The 21,361-nt window shown below is 43.9% G+C and overlaps 1 protein-coding gene across 3 annotated transcripts in view; it reads left to right on the top strand.

Moving 5' to 3' along the window:
• Positions 1-16,044, top strand: part of Pxdc1 (PX domain containing 1) — a 32,050-nt gene extending 16,006 nt beyond the window's left edge. For all 3 annotated transcript variants that reach the window (XM_085831187.1, XM_085831186.1, XM_021180326.3), the window contains 2 exons: positions 13,357-13,468; positions 14,994-16,044. In XM_085831187.1, coding sequence (XP_085687313.1) covers positions 13,357-13,468; positions 14,994-14,999 — 118 coding nt within the window. In that variant the 3' untranslated portion in view covers positions 15,000-16,044. The remainder of the gene's footprint in view (positions 1-13,356; positions 13,469-14,993) is intronic.
• Positions 16,045-21,361: the final 5,317 nt, after the last annotated feature.

A 21,361-nucleotide genomic window follows, 5' to 3' on the forward strand; every position in this document is an offset into this window, starting at 1 on the left:
GTCCAGATAATTGTATTTTTTTTTTTCATTTCTTTAGGAGGCTAACCTTTAACTTACTATTTAGCACAGGCTGGCCTTGAACTCACAACAGTCCTCCCTAACTATGTCAACCTCCTCAGTATTGGAATTATAGGTATACACCACTTGCGGGAGAGCCCACGACCGTGAGTGCACAGGGTGGGTGGTCCATATGGGCTGTTCATTGTGTAGCAACTTCCTGGTTATCTTAGAGGAGAGCAGGCAGTTTAAGGGCCTAGGGGACTTTTTTAAACTGGCACCTGAGCTCTAGAACCTTCTACTCAGCTGATTGCATGTAGTGAGGCTGTTTGTCTGGGTTTTCTGAACAATGGATGACTTTTGATCTTGTCATATCATATCCAGATCTTGGGGCTCCTCCACTGGACTCTGGTTATTGTTTGTGCTGTGACCCTCAAGGGTCACCAAGGCAAACCCTCCCTCCCTCTTCATTCCCTCCAAGTCTTTCCATTTAAGGAACAGATGGTGATGGTGAAGACCTACACCAACCTTTCTCTTCTTCTCTTGGGGGATTTCTTCCTGCACTCTGGCATTTGGAGAGCCGGTGGGTGCCATGGAGTTGCCACAGATTCTCCTCTCTGGGGATGCTGATTTGTTGAGCCTGGGACTTGAGAGGCCTGTTTTTTCTCTTTGGATGTTGAGGCAGTAGGTGGTGAGGGCTCCACCAGATGGCAGCAGGCACTGGTTGTACTTAAGAAATCCTGTCAATATTCTAGTGCTTTGGCAAGGATAGCCACTGAGACTTAAGCACTCATTTCCTGTGTTGATCTAAATGTTTATCAAACCCAAGAACACACGGATGAGGTGCAGCCGTGACTACGTAGCACAAAGGAAACAGAGGTCTCAGGTCCCAGCTTCACCCGGTTATGCTATAGAACCCATAGATTTCACCCACAGAAGTAGGTTGTTCCCATCAAGGTTTAAAAGGGAATACTTTTTGTTGTTGTTCATTAATCCAGTATCCATTCAATCTTAACCATAAGCTTTACTATATAGAGATAGACAGGTCATCTAGTTAACAAAAGGATATTGCTTAGGCTTTTGTTCTGTTGTTGGAGTAAACTGAAAATATAATGCCAGGGAGGACTTAGAAAGGAGGAAGGCTATACTGTGAATGCTTCCCAGGCTGGTTAAAGACCTGCAGAAGAAAGGAATCAGGAAATTGATGACCTGAAGGGTTAGTGACAAGTTAGGAAAATCACCATTGCAACACCATGTACACTAACTGGGACATATTGCAAAATATATCCACTGATGGAGAGAAGCTAAGACCAATGGGGGAAGTTCAAGGAAAAACAGGGTTTGCACAGTATTAAGACCTTGTTCTCTGAGATATTTGATAATGGCAAAGAGAAAGCAACCTACCCATCCCGGTTTAGCATCGCCAGTAGGCCTGTGCATATTGTTGCAGCACACACATGCACACATGCATGCCTCATACTTTCACAGAGGGGCACTCAACATGCCCTGTGGGATTCTGCCCAGTGACATATCATCACCGAGTTCTAACCACCTGGATATCCAGCTCCAGGAAGAGTTGTGAAGTCACTCACCTGAATTCCTCACAAGGCCTGCATGAGAAACAAGGACAGACCAAAGCCATCAGAGTCAAGGAGATCCCGAGTTCTGGACTGCATCTGTAGCAGAAGAAAGTAGCAATAGTGAGGCACTAGAGAAACCCCATTGAAGGGGCTTTACACTCAGTAGCATCATCTCTTGGGTATTCCCTGGATGTGATGAGGGACCCTAACTGTATGAAGTATTGACAATAGGGGGGCTGCTATGGGTCATGTGGGAGCCCTGTCTGTGCCTTCATGGCTTACCTACAATTCTAAAATTAAATTAAACATTACAGAATAGGAACATAGGAACATGAAAGCATCTTGTGGTCTGGAGAATGGCTCAGTGGCAGAACCATGCCTCGCAAGGTGAGACCTTGAGTTTGATCCTTGCACAGGGTGTGGGGTTAACCTGAAAATGAACTGTTTCTAGAGTTAGGGATGTGGCCTAAAATATTAAACTAGCTAGTTATTTTTTTTTTTTTTGCTGTGGGTTCTAAACTGACATGTGAGGAATTCGTATCTTAAATTTATTTGAAAATGGGCTGCAGGCACTGTAATATTTCTTTAATTATAACACTTTCTTCAGTTTCTTAATTATTATTCTTGTGTGACAACAGGTGGAAAATAATGAGTAAGTGTCATGGTAATAATTAGTATTATTTGAGACTTCAGTGTTTGTTAGAGTTTTCAGACATATCATTCTGTTGAATGTGCAGCTGAGCCCTGTATAGAGGATAACCAAGCAGAACTAACCTGTTCTCCAGGCACAGGTAGCAGGAACAAGGTTGGAAACAGCTGTACGTAGGGTCAGTGTGCATACGTGCTAATGTTGTGGGTTACCAGCAGCGCAGCAGTCTGCAGTCCCATAATATGAGCATCAGCAAGGCCTTACTGAGCTTGAAGGCACAAGTTCTTGGTCCACGTCACTTCTGTTGGTTACTCTCCTCATTACTGTCACTAAAGACACAGCTTAAAGGAGAAAGGGATTATTTTGACTTTCAGTTTAGAAGGGATACAGCCCATCGTATGGAGGAAGGCATGGTTGTGGGGGTGTGAGACAGCTGGTCACCTTGTAGCTGTAGTCAAGAGGCAGAGTAGACAGGAAGTTGGGCCAGGCTATTAAACTACAAACCCACCCCTAAGTGACTCACCGCAGTGAGGCTCCCCTCCTAAAGGTACCCCAATCTTCCAAAGCAGCATGACTGGCTGGGGATTAAGTGTTCAAACACACAAACCTACAGGGGACATTTCACCCTCAAGTCACCACACCACCCTCCAGTAGAGACTGATCCAAGAGTAACTTCCCATTCAGGAGGTTGTTGATCAGTGTGTAGATGGCGACTGGGGAGGGCAGTACTGCAGGACTATTAGCAAAGTGGTCGTTTTAAACTGATGGCCCCTGCAGGTAGACACATGATAAGCTCAGGCTTTCCTTGTTGTAAATTTTGGATAACCCTTCTTAGGTTTTTAAGTGATGACTCTTCTTAAGGTATTGTTTTTAAGTGAATGGAAGAAATGAAAATATAAACTATCACAGAATCTTTGCTCCAGTGTTAGCTAGCTCAGGCATAGGGAGAGCCGTGTGTGTCGGGCTAGGTTTTGAGCCTGTTGTGGTACCTGCTTTTGCGTTCATGATTCTTGGTGAGCCATTTGTTTCCAAGCTGGTTTGGAATGGATGCACTGATGGTTTATAGACTCCATCTGTGTGCTCAGGAGACTGCTGGTTCAGTGTGATGAGGGTAACCTGGGGATGCAGGAGGAACCCAGAGTTTCTGGGGACTATGGTTGGTGAAATACCAGCAATTTGACCAATATCCCTCTGTGGCCTGGATCTAGGACTTTGAGAGACTGGAGACCAATATACTTTAGTGTCCCCAGGGCTATACTGGCCTTAGGAACTCTTTGTCATAGACATCTGAGGAGTGACTTGTTCCAAATCTATTCTGGAAAGCCCAGTAAAGATTCCACATCTTTGACTCTGCAGTTCACATTTAGCAAAGATTAGGCATGCAGATAGCTTCAGGAGTTTGTACAGAAGTGTCTTGCATCCCAGGATTCCTTCCCCATCCCAGATTCCCATGGTAGCGGGGAGGAGAAGACTTGGCCTGTCAGTTAGCAGTGTGAAGGCTGTACTGGGGCTGCCTGTACTTCCTCAGACAGACAGATTTGGGTCACAGTTAATAAGAACAATAAAGAAAGTGGTTCTCTGCTGCCACACCCTCTGAGTGGGGAGTCGAGAGAATCGGAACTTGTGTGGGGTTCAGTGATTTTCAGTCTGACAGCTCACTTCCTGAGCATCTTTCCTTTGCTCTTTGTACACAGAAATGTAGCTGACCCGAGTTCCCAGACTCCTTACCTATTGGTTTGCTGAGTCCCTTCCCGGTGCTGCACACCACTGGGTGGAGGAGCAGGGAAGAAGGCAGGGGAGGGAGCCAGAGCTGATATCCTATGAGTGTGACTGACTGAGGAAACATGCTGCAAGAGAGCCATGGCACATGCCAGCTCCTTCTCCAGGAACCAGACATGCATTTCAGCAAGTCCTTAGCAAACTAATGAATAGGCGTTTTGTGAGAGTGAAGAGGAAACCTATTTTTCTTTATTTCTTTCTGGCTAATTCCCTAAAAATTCTCTGCCTAAGGACAGAAGTTCTAAGAATGGAACCCCAAATGCCTAGGAAGGTGAAAAGTAATCAGGAAGTGATCATTTTCATCACGAAAAAGCAAACTTATATACTCAGGAATAATTACACTGTGGTCCAGTGGGGAGAAGGCTAAGATGATTCTTTAGAAACAAAGGCGTCTGATGTCCAGTAACCCTTAGGATGGGGAGAGATGCTCTTATTGGCTGTGTGGGCCTGTGGAGGAGGAAAGGCTAAAGTCAGCTGGGTCCCTAAGGTGAGGATGCAATCTTGTGGATTAAACATACCCAGAATGTGTGGTAAGTGTTAAGTGTGTCTTGCAGGCAAGAACCTTGCTTAGGAGGACTTCAGAGGTGGTCCTGAGCATGGAGCTCAGCTGCCTGAGAGCCAAGGACTGGAGATGAGTGAGGCTCACAGAGAGGGAGGATTCAAGATGGCACCAAGCCTGATGATCTCTCGAAGGAAAGGAGATTCAGTTCCTTCTGAGCTGTCAAGGTTATAGTACGTTAAAAAGAAGAAAGCCAAGCCACGGGGGGTTCTTACAGTCAGCTCTCCATGTCTGTGGGTCCAGAGTCTGGATTCAACCACGTCCAGGCCAAAATACTGGGAAAAGGACTCTGTCTACTGATCACGTGTAGCCCTTTCTCCTCTGTCATTATAACAATGACTTAGATATCATTTGCATTGCACCAGGTATTATAAGTGATCTAAAGATGACATAAAGCCTAGAGGGAGAATAAGTGGAGATTCTAGAAACACCGCCCCAGTCTGCATTAGATATTTAGACATCATGGGTTTTGATATTCAAAGAGGGTGTCTGTAACTAAATGGATGCTTGCTTGCCGCGACATTCTCCAATAACAAACTTAAAGGTTTCTCGTAGAGAAGAGTCCCAAGGCCACAAGGCTGCAGTGAAAGCTTCTAGCTTGGTGCCAGCCACCAATCCTCCCCATCAGCTCTTTCAGCCACAGGAGAGCCCTTGTAAACTAACTGCCAGTGTAGACAAAGGAAGCTGCTTTTGTTTGTTGATTTTTCTAAAGTACCCACATCGGTGCTTATTGGGGGAAAATATAAATATATATACAGTTTCATGATACAAAGTCAGTGAGCCACTCATTTAAAACGCAACCTGATCTCATCCGATGCAATTCTTTTTTTTTTTTTTTTTTTTACACAAATATATTACATTTATTTTTCATCTAAAAGATTAAAAAAATCATGCTTTATTACATACATGTAAAATATTAGATAAAACTAATAATTTATATATTTATGAGGTTCTCATTAATGATAGTCAAAATTTAAATTAGACACATAACACATATATATTCAAAAACAATTATGAATACATAAGTTTTTAGGTAATATAGTTTTAGTTAAGATATATAACTATATTTCTCAATGGTATTTTCTTGTAAACAAATTTATAATTCTAGAATTATCACTTTGTATTTCAGGCAGTTAACTCTATTAGAATTTTGAAAAAGTAATTGCAGTTAGTCTGATTTCCTTAAATAATCATTTTATTTAGTGAGAGTTACAGAAAACCCATTTGCATTAACTGAGAATCCTATAATTCTCCCTCATTCACAGTTGACTATACCAGTATTGGTTTGCAAAAACACAACACTTTAAAAAGATTTAAAGCTCTCACAAAAAAATTCTTTTCTTTACCTGCCTTCAAGTCTTTTTTTTTTTTCTAAAGACAATAATTATTTATTTAGTTTCCACCCTTTTTTTTCCACTGTTTTTTTTTATTACATATTTTCCTCAATTACATTTCCAATGCTATCCCAAAAGTCCTCCATACCGCCCCCCACTTCCCTACCCTCCCATTCCCATTCTTTTGGCCCTGGCATTCCCCTATATTGGGGCATATAAAGTTTGCAAGTCCAATGGGCCTCTCTTTCCAGTGATGGCCGACTAGGCCATCTTTCGATACATATGCAGCTAGAGACAAGAGCTCCGGGGTACTGGTTAGTTCATCATGTTGTTCCAACTATAGGGTTGCAGATCCCTTTAGCTCCTTGGGTACTTTCTCTAGCTTCTCCATTGGGAGCCCTGTGATACATCCAATAGCTGACTGTGAGCATCCACTCCTGTGTTTGCTAGGCCCCTGCATAGTCTCACAAGAGACAGCTATCTTTGGGTCCTTTCAGCAAAATCTTGCTAGTGTATGCAATGGTGTCAGCGTTTAGAAGCTGATTATGGGATGGATCCCTGGATACGGCAGTCTCTAGATGGTCCATCCTTTCATCACAGCTCCGAACTTTGTCTCTGTAACTCCTTCCCTGGGTGTTTTGTTCCCAATTCTAAGAAGGGGCACAGTGTCCACATTTTGGTCTTCATTCTTCTTGAGTTTCATGCGTTTATCAAATTGTATCTTATATCTTGGGTATCCTAAGTTTTGGGCTAATATCCACTTATCAGTGAATACATATTGTGTGAGTTCCTTTGTGATTGTGTTACCTCACTCAAGATGATGCCCTCCAGGTCCATCCATTTGGCTAGGAATTTCATAAATTCATTCTTTTTAATAGCTGAGTAGTACTCCATTGTGTAAATGTACCATAATTTCTGTATCCATTCCTCTGTTGAGGGACATCTGGGTTCTTTCCAGCTTCTGGCTATTATAAATAGGGCTGCTATGAACATAGTGGAGCATGTGTCCTTCTTACCGGTTGGGACATCTTCTGGATATATGCCCAGAAGAGGTATTGCTGGATCCTCCGGTAGTACTATGTCCAATTTTCTGAGGAACCGCCAGACTGATTTCCAGAGTGGTTGTACAAGCTTGCAATCCAACCAACAATGGAGGAGTGTTCCTCTTTCTCCACATCCCCGCCAGCATCTGCTGTCACCTGAATTTTTGATCTTAGCCATTCTGACTGGTGTGAGGTGGAATCTCAGGGTTGTTTTGATTTGCATTTCCCTGATGATTAAGGATGTTGAACATTTTTTCAGGTGCTTCTCTGCCATTTGGTATTCTTCAGGTGAGAATTCTTTGTTCAATTCTGAGCCCCATTTTTTAATGGGGTTATTTGACTTTCTGGAGTCCACCTTCTTGAGTTCCTTATATATATTGGATATTAGACCCTTATCTGATTTAGGGTAGGTAAAGATCCTTTCCCAATCTGTTGGTGGTTTTTTTGTCTTATTGATGGTGTCTTTTGCCTTGCAGAAGCTTTGCAGTTTCATGAGGTCCCACTTGTCAATTCTCGATCTTACAGCACAAGCCATTGTTGTTCTATTCAAGAATTTTTCCCCTGTGCCCATATCTTCAAGGCTTTTCCCCACTTTCTCCTCTATAAGTTTCAGTGTCTCTGGTTTTATGTGAAGTTCCTTGATCCACTTAGACTTGACCTTAGTACAAGGAGATAGGAATGGATCGATTCGCATTCTTCTACATGATAACAACCAGTTGTGCCAGCACCATTTGTTGAAAATGCTGTCTTTCTTCCACTGGATGTTTTTAGCTCCCTTGTCGAAGATCAAGTGACCGTAGGTGTGTGGGTTCATTTCTGGGTCTTCAATTCTATTCCATTGGTCTATTTGTCTGTCACTATACCAGTACCATGCAGTTTTTATCACAATTGCTCTGTAGTAAAGCTTTAGGTCTGGCATGGTGATTCCACCAGAGGTTCTTTTATCCTTGAGAAGAGTTTTTGCTATCCTAGGTTTTTTGTTATTCCAGATGAATTTGCAGATTGCACTTTCTAATTCGTTGAAGAATTGATTTGGAATTTTGATGGGGATTGCATTGAATCTGTAGATTGCTTTTGGCAAGATAGCCATTTTTAAAATGTTGATCCTGCCAATCCATGAGCATGGAAGATCTTTCCATCTTCTGAGATCTTCTAGAATTTCTTTCTTCAGAGACTTGAAGTTCTTATTATACAGATCTTTCACTTCCTTAGTTAGAGTCACGCCAAGATATTTTATATTATTTGTGACTATTGAGAAGGGTGTTGTTTCCCTAATTTCTTTCTCAGCCTGTTTATTCTTTGTGTAGAGAAAGGCCATTGATTTGTTTGAGTTAATTTTATATCCAGCTACTTCACCGAAGCTGTTTATCAGGTTTAGGAGTTCTCTGGTGGAATTTTTAGGGTCACTTATATATACTATCATATCATCTGCAAAAAGTGATATTTTGACTTCATCTTTTCCAATTTGTATCCCTTTGATCTCCTTTTGTTGTCGAATTGCTCTGGCTAGGACTTCAAGTACTATGTTGAATAGGTATGGAGAAAGTGGACAGCCTTGTCTAGTCCCTGATTTTAGAGGGATTGCTTCAAGCTTCTCACCATTTACTTTGATGTTGGCTACTGGTTTGCTGTATATTGCTTTTATCATGTTTAGGTATGGGCCTTGAATTCCTGATCTTTCCAAGACTTTTATCATGAATGGGTGTTGGATCTTGTCAAATGCTTTTTCTGCATCTAACGAGATGACCATGTGGTGTTTGTCTTTGAGTTTGTTTATATACTGGATTACGTTGATGGATTTCCGTATATTGAACCATCCCTGCATCCCTGGGATGAAACCTACTTGGTCAGGATGGATGATTGTTTTGATGTGTTCTTGGATTCGGTTAGCAAGAACTTTATTGAGGATTTTTGCATCAATATTCATAAGGGATATTGGTCTGAAGTTTTCTATCTTTGTTGGGTCTTTTTGTGGTTTAGGTATCAGAGTAATTGTGGCTTCATAGAATGAGTTGGGTAGAGTACCTTCTGTTTCTATTTTGTGGAATAGTTTGTGAAGAACTGGGATTAGATCTTCTTTGAAGGTCTGATAGAACTCTGCACTAAACCCATCTGGTCCTGGGCTTTTTTTAGTTGGGAGACTATTAATGACTGCTTCTATTTCTTTGGGGGATATAGGGTTGTTTAGATCATTAACCTGATCTTGGTTCAACTTTGGTACCTGGTATCTGTCTAGGAACTTCTCCATTTCATCCAGGTTCTCCAGTTTTGTTGAGTATAGCCTTTGGTAGAAGGATCTGATGGTGTTTTGGATGTCTTCAGGATCTGTTGTTATGTCTCCTTTTTCATTTCTGATTTTGTTAATTAGAATACTTTCCCTGTGCCCTCTAGTTAGTCTGGCTAAGGGTTTATCTATCTTGTTGATTTTCTCAAAGAACCAGCTCCTTGATTGGTTGATTCTTTGAATAGTTCTTCTTGTTTCCACTTGATTGATTTCGCCCCTGAGTTTGATTATTTCCTGCCGTCTACTCCTCTTGGGTGAATTTGCTTCCTTTTGTTCTAGTGCTTTTAGGTGTGTTGTCAAGCTGCTAATGTGTGCTCTTTCTAGTTTCTTTTTGGAGGCACTCAGAGCTATGAGTTTTCCTCTTAGAAATGCTTTCATTGCGTCCCATAAGTTTGGGTATGTTGTGGCTTCATTTTCATTGAACTCTAAAAAGTCCTTGATTTCTTTCTTTATTCCTTCCTTGACCAAGGTATCATTGAGAAGAGTGTTGTTCAGTTTCCACGTGAATGTTGGCTTTCTATTATTTATTTTGTTATTGATGATCAGCCTTAGTCCATGGTGATCTGATAGGATGCATGGGACAATTTCAATATTTTTGTATCTGTTGAGTCCTGTTTTGTGCCCAATTACGTGGTCAATTTTGGAGAAGGTACCATGAGGTGCTGAGAAGAAGGTGTATCCTTTTATTTTAGGGTAAAATGTTCTGTAGATATCTGCCAGATCCATTTGATCCATAACTTCTGTTAGTTTCACTGTGTCCCTGTTTAGTTTCTGTTTCCATGATCTGTCCATTGGTGAAAGTGGTGTGTTGAAGTCTCCCACTATTATTGTATGAGGTGCAATGTGTGCTTTGAGATTTACTAAAGTTTCTTTAATGAATGAGGCTGCCTTTGTATTTGGAGCATAGATATTCAGGATTGATAGTTCCTCTTGGAGGATTTTACCTTTGATGAGTATGAAGTGCCCCTCCCTGTCTTTTTTGATGACTTTGGGTTGGAAGTCAATCTTATCTGATATTAGAATGGCTACTCCAGCTTGTTTCTTCAGACCATTTGCTTGGAAAATTGTTTTCCAGCCTTCCATTCTGAGGTAGTGTCTATCTTTTTCTCTGAGATGAGTTTCTTGTAAGCAGCAAAATGTTGGGTCTTGTTTGTGTAGCCAGTTTGTTAGTCTATGTCTTTTTATCGGGGAGTTGAGTCCATTGATATTAAGAGATATTAAGGAAAAGTAATTGTTGTTTCCTGTTATTTTTGTTGTTAAAGTTGGCATTCTGTTCTTGTGGCTGTCTTCTTTTCGGTTTGTTGAGGGATTACCTTCTTGTTGTTTCTAGGGCGTGGTTCCTGTCCTTGTATTGTTTTTTTTTCTGTTATTATCCTTTGAAGGGCTGGATTAGTGGAGAGATAATGTGTGAATTTGGTTTTGTCGTGGAATACTTTGGTTTCTCCATCTATGTTAATTGAGAGTTTGGCTGGGTATAGTAGCCTGGGCTGGAATTTGTGTTCTTTTAGTGTCTGTATAACATCTGTCCAGGATCTTCTGGCTTTCATAGTCTCTGGTGAAAAATCTGGTGTAATTCTGATAGGCTTGCCTTTATATGTTACTTGGCCTTTTTCTCTTACTGCTTTTAGTATCCTATCTTTATTTAGTGCATTTGTTGTTCTGATTATTATGTGTCGGGAGGTATTTCTTTTCTGGTCCAGCCTATTTGGAGTTCTGTAGGCTTCTTGTATGTTCATGGGCATCTCTTTCTTTAGATTTGGGAAGTTTTCTTCTATAATTTTGTTGAAGATGTTTGCTGGTCCTTTGAGTTGAAAATCTTCATTCTCATCCACTCCTATTATCCGTAGGTTTGGTCTTCTCATTGTGTCCTGTATTTCCTGGATGTTTTGAGTTAGGATCTTTTTGCATTTTCCATTTTCCTTGATTGTTGTGCCGATGTTCTGTATGGAATCTTCTGCACCTGAGATTCTCTCTTCCATCTCTTGTATTCTGTTGCTGATGCTTGCCTCTATGGTTCCAGATTTCTTTCCTAGGGTTTCTATCTCCAGTGTTGCCTCATTTTGGGTTTTCTTTATTGTGTCTACTTCCCTTTTTAGGTCTAGTATGGTTTTGTTCATTTCCATCATCTGATTGGATGTGTTTTCCTGTTTCTCTTTAAGGACTTCTACCAGTTTGGTTGTGTTTTCCTGTTTTTCTTTAAGGACTTGTAACTCTTTAGCCATGTTCTCCTGTAGCTCTTTAAAGTCCTTCTTGATGTCCTCTACCATCATCATGAGATATGCTTTTAAATCCAGGTCTAGTTTTTCAGGTGTGTTGGGGTGCCCTGGACTGGGCGAAGTGGGAGTGCTGGGTCCTGATGATGGTGAGTGGTCTTGGTTTCTGTTAGTAAGATTCTTACCTTTACCTCTCGCCATCTGGTAATCTCTGGAGTTGTTATAGTTGTCTCTGTTCAGAGGTTGTTCTTCTGGTGATTCTGAGTATCCTCTGTCAGCAGACCTGGGAGACAGGCTCTCTCCTCTGAGTTTCAGTGGTTAGAGCACTCCCTGCTGACAAGCTTTCCTCTTAAAGGGAAGGTGTACAGATATCTGGCGTTTGGACCTCCTCCTGGCCGAAGAAGAAGGCGGAAAACAGGACCTTTCCCAGATGCTGTGTTGCTTTGGCAGGTCACAGAAGCTGTAGGCTTCTGTGGTGCACACTCTCAGCTTTGCAGACTAAGTTCCTAAGTTCAGTGGAAGTCCTGGATCCAAGATGTGCTCCCTGCTCCTGAGGCAGAGGGCTCCTGTGCAGGGCAGACCACTGTCTTCCAGCTAGGAGGGTGCTGGATGTCTGTGGCCCCAAAAGGGTGCTGCCTCAGCGGCTCTGTGGCTCCCGCCTGTCCCAGAAGCTGTCTGCCTCTGTGGTCCTCAGTCTTACCTGTACAGACTAAGTTCGGTGGAGTCCCGGAGCCAAGATGGCGCTCCCTGCAGGGCAGGTCACTGTCCTCCGGCTGGGAGGGTGTCGGATGTCTGTGGCCCCAAAAGGGTGCTGCCTCAGCGGCTCTGTGGCTCCCGCCTGTCCCAGAAGCTGTCTGCCTCTGTGGTCCTCACTCTGACCTGTACAGACTCCCGATGCAATTCTTAGCACCACCCAGGATGCAGATTCTGTCAGCCCTGTCTCAGCCACAGGCTAGAGCTCAGAAAGGGCAGGGAAACGGTGTGACGTCACATGTCACAATGGTGGATAGAGCCTGCCTCAGACTTGTGCCCAGTCCTCCATCTACTTCCCTCCAGCCTCCACTGTAAACCCACAGGCAGGGCACACGTGGAGGTGCTCAGATACCAGAGGATCTTGCTTCAGGGAGAGACACACTGCTCCTGTGGTACTGGTGCCAGCGTCTCCATCTGCCTGTCTGAACACTAGAAGGATTCTCTGGGTATCGGGAGAGAGCTGGAGACAGTGGGTGATGGGGAAGGGGGAGACTGATATAAACTTCAACTCTAAAATTTTATTTTACAATTTCATACACACACACACCTTTTCTTTACAAGTTCACCCTCCTATTCTCATGCCTTTTAATTTAATTTTTTTAATGATGCACTATATTTAGAATTGCTATTGTGACCATGGGTAGGAGGTTATTTATTGAACAAGGGCAACTTGACTGTGTCTACACTGTTGAGGAATGTTACTTCCCCTTTCATGGCCCCCATTAACTACTGATAGCTCCCCAGGAAAAGGTGGGACCTTATAAGCCCATCTTCTGTCCACGACAGCCTGTCACTGGGCCCAGTCTTGTGCAGAAGACACTGTTGCTGTGAGTTCTTGGGTACAGCCGCTATGTCAAGTCCAGAAGACAGCAATTCACAGTCCTCCTCCCCACCCTCCACCTCTTACATTCTTTCTGCCCCTTCTTCCACAATGTCCCCTGAGCCTCAGAGGGGGTGATTGTAGATATCCTGTGTAGACCTGAGCACGTAGCAGTCACTAGTCCTCAGCACTCTGTTCAGTTATGAGTTTGCATTGGTAACTATGCACCGCAAAGGGAAACATCGCTTACCCAGGCTGAGAGCTATCGATCTACAATAAATCCTGAAACTTTAACCTCAAACACCGACCTCTCCTGAATACTTACCTCCTGGCTTTGGTTTTCAGAAATCATGAGGTCCAATGGATTTTGTTTGGCAAACACAGAGACCATAGTCATAGACCACAGCATACCCAACGGGAAGGACCAGCTCCTGGATGCGGATTCCACAGAGCATTTGTGAGTGCACGTTCTCTAATGTGGTTTTCATACAAGGGGTCGGAAGCTGGTGGTGTGTGCGATGCTCTACAGCAGTGGTTCTCAAGCTTGTCAGTGGTGCTTGTCAGTTCTTCATGTTTAATACAGGTCCTCATGACTCCAACCAGAATATTATTTTCATTGCTAATTCATAACTATAATTTTGCTACTATTATATAGGATATCTGATATGCAACCCCTATGAAAGAATCATTTGACCTCCAAAGGGGTCGTGAGCCACAGGTTGAGAACAGCAGCAGACCCTGCCAGTTTGGGTGTCCCTATTTTAAATGTTTATCTCATCGTCTGGCGAGAGTTTGGTTAATTGATCTAGGGGAGGAAGAGTCACCCAATCACTAGATGTGAGGGGCATTCAGAAGTTGCAAAACTCCAGGCTATAGTTTGTGTTGGCTCTGAGGTGTAAAACACTGTATTCTGGTCCAGGATCCAGATGCTTTCAGACTTCCTGGACCGGGACTGTGACACATATGTTTGTCTCACACGTTGATGGGTGATCAGTTAGAACCCTAGTCTGCAATTATTCAGGAGCTTTGACTACTGATGGCTGGACAGCCAAAAGCCACTCACTGTTGCCTGCATTCTATCCTCCTCTGCAATGGAACTTCTGGCTAGACTATGCTGTAGAGTGCCTGCCAGTTGGGAGGTCTGGCTTTGTTGCTAGGTGTTCCTGGGGACAGAAAGGGGTCCCTGGGTATGTTGTGGAGGCAAGCAGACCTAGGCCCTGTAGCAGCTGGTGATGTGAAAAGGCCTCCATCTGACTCCTCTACCATGACAGTCTCTGGCCAGCTCCATCTCACACAAAGCCGAAGGGCTTTCCTTCCCTTAACACTCATTCAGTGTGTACCAGCGTGCTATCCCTGCCAGCCAGAGGTCCCCAAGAAATCACAACTTTCATCCTTCAGAGCCTGAGTCATCCTGGATCAAACCAGGCTTGGCCACCAGGTAGAGCCTGCCTCCAGGACCATAGGGAGGTAGAGCCTGCCTCCAGGACCATAGGGAGGTAGAGCCTGCCTCCATGACCATAGGGAGGTAGAGCCTGCCTCCATGACCATAGGGAGCCTCCTGTAGTGTCCCTCCCTGGTATCCTTGCAAGCTCCTGGGACCACATCACCTATACCCACCTGTCCACTGCTAATCTTTGAGCTGACACAGGGCCTGGCACAGAACGGGAGCCAGAATATCACTGCGAATAAAGGAAGCATAAAGGCCCCACTACCTTACAGATGCAGAAAGTAATCGCCAAGACAGCAAAGCTCAAAAACGCTGCCTGGGCGGTACCACCCATTTAAACTAGCTTGTGTGTTCATGGTTCTTCCCACGTGTCTGCTGCAGGCCTGGAAAGGACCTTATCTCATTAATGTCCCTCGTCCCCTTCCATAGAACCTGGAGCCCTCAGTATCTTTGCACTGCCCCGGCTGCCTCTTGTCCTCTCTTTCTTCTTGCTGGGATCCCATACAGTGGCCTTCACCTCTGTCGTCTCTTTCAGGTTTGAGAATGGTGGTGAGTTCGCCTCAGAACTGGAAGATGGTGATGACCCAGCAGCTTATGTCACCAACTTGTCCTATTACCATCTGGTTCCGTTTGAGACGGACATTTTGGACTGAGCCTCTCCATCGGGCCTTCTCTGCCTCCAACCTCGACTGCATGTCCTCATGCTGTCTACTGTGCTCCCCCAAGGGCCAAAGCTACTGCTCAGCCTGGACCTCCTAGGGTCCTGAGGTTCAGCAGGCCTGGGTGTTTAGAAAGCAGAGGCACAGGGATCTCGATGACCACAGGCAGCACTGAGGGGCCTTCTACCTGCGCTCAGCCCCTCCAGCCCGCCTCTTCTGGGATGCCAGGCCATGCTTCTTCTTGTCTCACTGCCGACTTCAGGAACGTTCCTCTTGGTCACATGGCCCTGACTCCCCACTTTTCTCTTGTGTGTCAAAGGCACACGCAAAGTATTTCAAGAGGAGTTTTGCTAAGTTACCAAGTTCCGGACCTCGTGGACAGGGGATAGTAAGTGATTCAGGACCTCCCTAAGAAGGATGTGTGGCTCTTTTTTTTTTTTTCTTTACATCTGCTCCCTGGAATCTGGGTTTGGGATGAGCCGGAAGGAGCGTTTACACAACATCAAGCCTGGAGAAGATTGCTAGCTTCGGGGAGGGGAAAGCATTCACGGTCCTGTGCATATGAACCTGATGTAAAGTTTTCTTCCAGAGAAGAGAGCGTCTTCCTCACTGCCAGCACCTGTCAGCTCTTCTGCCAGGCGGTGATGCGGTCACCACTGCCTAGGGTGCTCGAAGTCCTTCCCCTGCTGAACTCAGTGGCACAAGCGCCAGGATGGATCAGAAAGGAAGGGATGGGAAGGAAGGAAGGGAAGCTTACAGCTTAGACCACAGAAGGTCTGGGTCCTGAGAGCTCATGTCCTCACTGGGTCTACTAACGACCAGCACTAGCTAATGTAAATAATAGTAAATTATTGAGAATTCTAATTCTTTTACACAGTCTGTTTTTAATCTATTTTAATTAAATAAAAATCTATTGTTCTACTTTGATCGAGTGAGGATGTTTGTGTAAAAAAAGATGTGGTTCATTTTATCCCCTGCCTAGGGACGAGAAAGAAGGTAGATAATGACTCTTGTCAACCCCAGCCCCACCCCACCTCCATCCTGAGACCTGACTTTAGCACTCTTCCTGACACACTGGTATTTAGGAAATATGTTCTCACCCCAGGGGGCAAACTATTCAAACCAGATAATAGGGTTGCTTTCATTTGGACGCTGGGGTTTCCCCTTCTCTGAGTCCTCTTTGGCAGTCACAGGAAGTGTCTCTGGTGACCCAGAGTTACAATACAAACAGTATTTCCTTGGATTTTGCCTTCCAGCTGTGTGTCCAACTTAATGCATCCTGCTTTTCATATATGTTCCTGAAGGACTGACTGGGGTCCACCAGTAATCTTTGTTGTCTTACCAAATTAAGATCAGTGCAAAGATAGTTTCCCTTAGCAGTTAACATTGAAGCCAATGTTTTGTGGTCACCCATGCCTTCAATCCCAGCACTAGAGAGGCAGAGACTGGGGCAGGGGGTGGGGGGTGGGGTTGAGTCCAAAGACCAGCCTAGTCTACACAGTGAGACTCTTGTCTCAAAAACAAACAAAAACAAAAGCAAAACCAACCAAAGGAGCCAGTGTGTTCAGTTAATTCCAATCTATGTTTTGGTGCTCAGTTGGATGGGTCTTTTCCATTGATCACATTCTATAGACATGCTTCTCAAACCAGCATTGGGCCAGTGGCCTTTTCTCCTCTGTTCAAACTGTTGGCTCAAGCTGGTTCTCTGTCACACAGTGAGTTTAGTTCCCCAGACTCTTTCAGGTTTTCCCTGAGGAAGTGTCTTTTTTTTTTTTTTTTTAGAAATGTACAATGAGGCCTCTAAAATATAGGCCAAATATCTTTGTGGTGTTTATCCTACCAAATAGCCCACTCTCTGTCTTTCTGTGGAAAACTGTGCATTTCAAGACCAGCTCTTTAGGTTTCCACATTGCAAAGAATCATAGAAGGTAGGGGATGGGCTGGGGGGCTGTGGAAGCTCACTTGCTTTGTACAATACTTAACACACTTAGCCAATCATGTACAAAGCCCTGGATACAGTCCCTAGCACCACATAAAACTAAGCATGGTAGCACATGGTAGGTTTTAGTCTCCACTCTTGTGAAAAAGAAGTAAGAGAATCAATTCAAAGTCATTTTTGGAACTGTATGGAATTTAATGGCATCTTATGATACACGAGACTGTCTCAACTCTCCTTTATCACCCCCACCCTAGAAAAAGAAAGTCTGAAATGTAAGTGAATATTTCTTTGATTGAATTTTTTGGGGGGGTCAAGTTCTGGCTGGCATGGGTTCGAAGTCCTTCTCCCTCATACTCCTGAGTTCTGGGATTGCAGATGGATGGATACTCCTTACAGTGTGATGGCATGGTAACTGACACTCATCAGGGGTATAGGATGACAGATGTGGTGGGCACAGAGCTTGTCAACACACACAGGAAGCCACTGCTGCTGTCTAGACTAGTATATTACTATTACTCAGTCAATACAGAGAAAAAGTCTGACTTCTTCGGGGAAAAAAATCCCACCTGTGAATATGGGCCCAAAACAAGGACAAGAAACTTGACCAAGTAAAAGTGAATTTGCAATCTCTAGATGGTCAGTTCTGAGAATGACCAAGGGGCAGGTTCAAGTGTGAGATGCACACTCCTGTCATCACTATCCTCCAGAGACCTGCTTCTCCCTTTGCTTCTTGGGTGACCACATTCCTCCCACTGTTCTGGCAGCCAAGGGGCCATGCTGACCTAAGCCTTCTCCTTTGTTACTTGAATTGTGTGCTAGCTGCTCTTCTGGGTTTTCACTCACCGTGGACAAGCATTTACTAAGTAGTGTCTGATTCAAGATGTTTTGGCCAGTAAGATCATTTAGGTCAACTAAGTTGGAAAAGAACCTTTTTCTCCTATGAGGCTTACATAAAGTAAAAATGCAAAATATGATCGTCAACAAACAGGATGTATCCTCTCATCACTTCACACAGAATTAACATACTCGAAAAACACCCATGGAAGGAGTTACAGAGACAAGTTTGGAGCTGAGACGAAAGGATGGACCATGTAGAGACTGCCATACCCGGGGATCCATCCCATAATCAGCCTCCAAACGCTGACACTATTGCATACACTAGCAAGATTTTGCTGAAAGGACCCTGATATAGCTGTCTCTTGTGAGACTATGCCGGGCCTAGCAAACACAGAAGTGGATGCTCACAGTCAGCTATTGGATGGATCACAGGACCCCCAATAGAGGAGCTAGAAAAAGTACCCAAGGAGCTAAAGGGATCTGCAACCCTATAGGTGGAACAACAATATGAACTAATCAGTACCCCTCGTGTCTCTAGCTGCGTATGTATCAGAAGATGGCATAGTCGGCCATCAGTGGAAAGAGAGGCCCATTGGTCTTGCAAACTTTATATGCCTAAGTACAGGGGAACGCCAGGGCCAAGAAGTGGGGGGGGGGGGAGGAGAGTGGGAGGGGGAGGGCATGGGGGACTTTTGGGATAGCATTGGAAATGTAAATGAAGAAAATACCTAATAAAAAAGTGGGGGGAGAAAAAAGAACATGTCCTCCTTGAAGAGCAGGCTATGTACACACTGACGACTTGGTCATTCAGTGTACCGTGTACTCACATAGACAGCACATTCTTATAGGGGTGTTTCTGACCACCTTTCCTTGAGCCACGTATCCTTGTTTGGGGCACAGAGGCTTCTCTATGAGACGCACTAAGAAAAACAGGAATATTAATCACACAGGGATGTCTCCTTAATGGAGGAGAAAAAAAATCAAATACCTGCATTCTATCTAGAATGCTGGAGTTTCTTAATGACCCAGTGGCCTTTTTCCTGCCTGTGGAGGCAGACCTCACCCACCTTTTGCTGTAGAGGCAGACATCACCCAAATTCCCCAGCATGATTATCCCAAACTCTTCCATCCCTAGACCTTTACCCATCCTTAGGGGAGGTGGCACGTGTATTTTATGGCCTGCTGACCTCTATGCTATCAGTCAGAGTCCACACTAGCTTCTAGGCCTTTTAGCTATAGAACCCACTCTCATGTTCTTATGTACTTTGTACAAGAATTTCTATGTAGTCACGCTTTAAGCTTTATTGTGCACCTAGAATTGGAGTGATTGGGCTGACTGTTGCCTGGAAACCATTTCCCAAATTGTACTGTTTTAAATATTGCTGACAATGAACTAACTGCCTGGTATTAGACTCCTAGAAGTCTGATCCAGGTTGACAAAGGCAGTTCAGTTCATAGGTTAGCTGCTGCAGCTCGATCCACTTGCAAACACCTCACATATACAGCAGCAGTCCAGTCTGGTAGTCAGGTTAGCAACAGCAGTGACATGACCTAGCAGAGATAGCCAGGCCTTATCCTCAGTATGAGACTGCAGGAGGGGCCAACAGGAACACCAGGCAGAGTTCTCATCTGAGTCTTTCTCAGGGAAGAAAAGATCAGTGAAGACTTGAGACCCACAAGTGTTGCACAGCTAGCTGTACCAGCAAGTCAAGCTCTGTCTCCATCACTCCATGGAATTCTATTTATACCTTCCAAATATCACATGTCTTCCACGTGCCTGGCCTCAGCACATGCATCCAATCAGCCCAAATCCTTGGAAGTGGCAACAAACTGTAGCACACCACCAGACATTTTTTGGTGTGCTTCTCTCTATGGTGTCCTGACAAATGCAGCACACCTACGCAATGTAAGGCAGACCAATATATGCATGTTGTTAGCAAAGAATCCTTCATCAGGTATTCTTTCACATGCTTGCTTTAGCAGAACATCCTCTCTCCTGTGTCTGCTTCAGCAAAACATTCCTTTACGAGTCTGCCTTAGCCTTTCGAACCTGTGTCCACTTTAATGAAATGTTTCTTCAGGTGTTTGCCCCAGCAAAACACCATCCAACTGACTTTCCAAAGAACCTTTAGTTTCCACGTCAGAGGACATTCTGTCACATTCCTAGCAATGATTTTTTTTTTCATCCTATATCTATGGCTTCTATACCTCATATACCTCTTGCAGACCTTACTGTAATTTTAAGTGTAGATTTTTATTATTATGTTGGCATGGCCAGGCCAATAGATCAAGAAGTGACAGCCACCAAAGGGATACTTTGTTATCCTTGCAGATCCCCAGTGGAGCTGCACGTGTCATGGGAGCTATATAAGAGAGCCCTAGCAGCAAACCTAGAAAGAGCCTTCAGCAAAGCTTCTGTGGGAAGGACCAGGTCAGGCATGGGGGAGGGGCCCGAAGTGTAGACAATTTAATGCTTTCAGGCCAGAAGACCATCCCTAGTAGTTTGGTATCTGGGCTCAGGCTGACCAGGGCCTGTGGGTAGTGCCCCAGAATATGAAAGCCAGTAAAGGAAGTGGCTGAGTGATTTATTGTTCTGGTCCAAAAATTACAAGAAGGAGATTTTCAGCATTCTTGACCCCACCCTACCCCTCACAAACATTGCTTAGTTTCTAGTGTAACTGTCACATATATGTGAAAATTTTCTGTATTGGGAATCAGACCCAGGGCCTTGCACATTAGGCAAGTGGTCTACCAGTGAGTATATCCCCAGCCCTTTGGGTTTTTGGAATGGAGTTTCTTTATATATAGTCCAGGCTGGCCTCTAACTCACAATCCTCTTGCCTCAAATTCCTAAGTACTGAAAGTACAGGTCTGTGCTATCATGGTCAGCCCATCTAAAAATGTTACCTAAATACTAAACAGGTAATATATTTCTTAATCAGCAACAAGAAATCCCTTGTAACTATATAACTCGTCATTTGTGATCAATAATGAAATCTGGAAGCTTTTGCTCTATAGTTACATTAGAAACAATTTTTTTCACATGTGTTAAACTTTATGCCTAACCCAAAAGTATTCATGATGTGTTAGTCATTTGTACCACTGTGAAAAAGCAGCCAACATAAACACTGGGGAAAGTTGTTTTTTGTTTTTTGTTTTTTAATTTTTTAACCTCAGGATTTCAATTCTTGTTTCTGGGTATTGCATGATAAGAAAGAGCCTTGAGGTGGGCAACATGTATCCGTTTCATCACAGACAAGAAGCACAGAGGCAGAGAGATGCCAAGACATGATACACTCTTCCATGATGGCCCACTTTCTCCAGTCAGACTGCCCCATTCACTGTTCCCACCACTTCCCAGTGACCATTCAGTTTTGAATCTATCAATGGAGCAATTCATCAATGTGTCTAGTACCCACATGATCCAGTCACTCCCTTAAAGCCCTCCTAAAGAGGGACAAGCTTCAC

This window comes from Mus caroli, unplaced genomic scaffold (assembly GCF_978045245.1).
Source record: "Mus caroli unplaced genomic scaffold, Mus_caroli_1 scaffold_15, whole genome shotgun sequence".
NCBI lineage: Eukaryota > Metazoa > Chordata > Mammalia > Rodentia > Muridae > Mus > Mus caroli.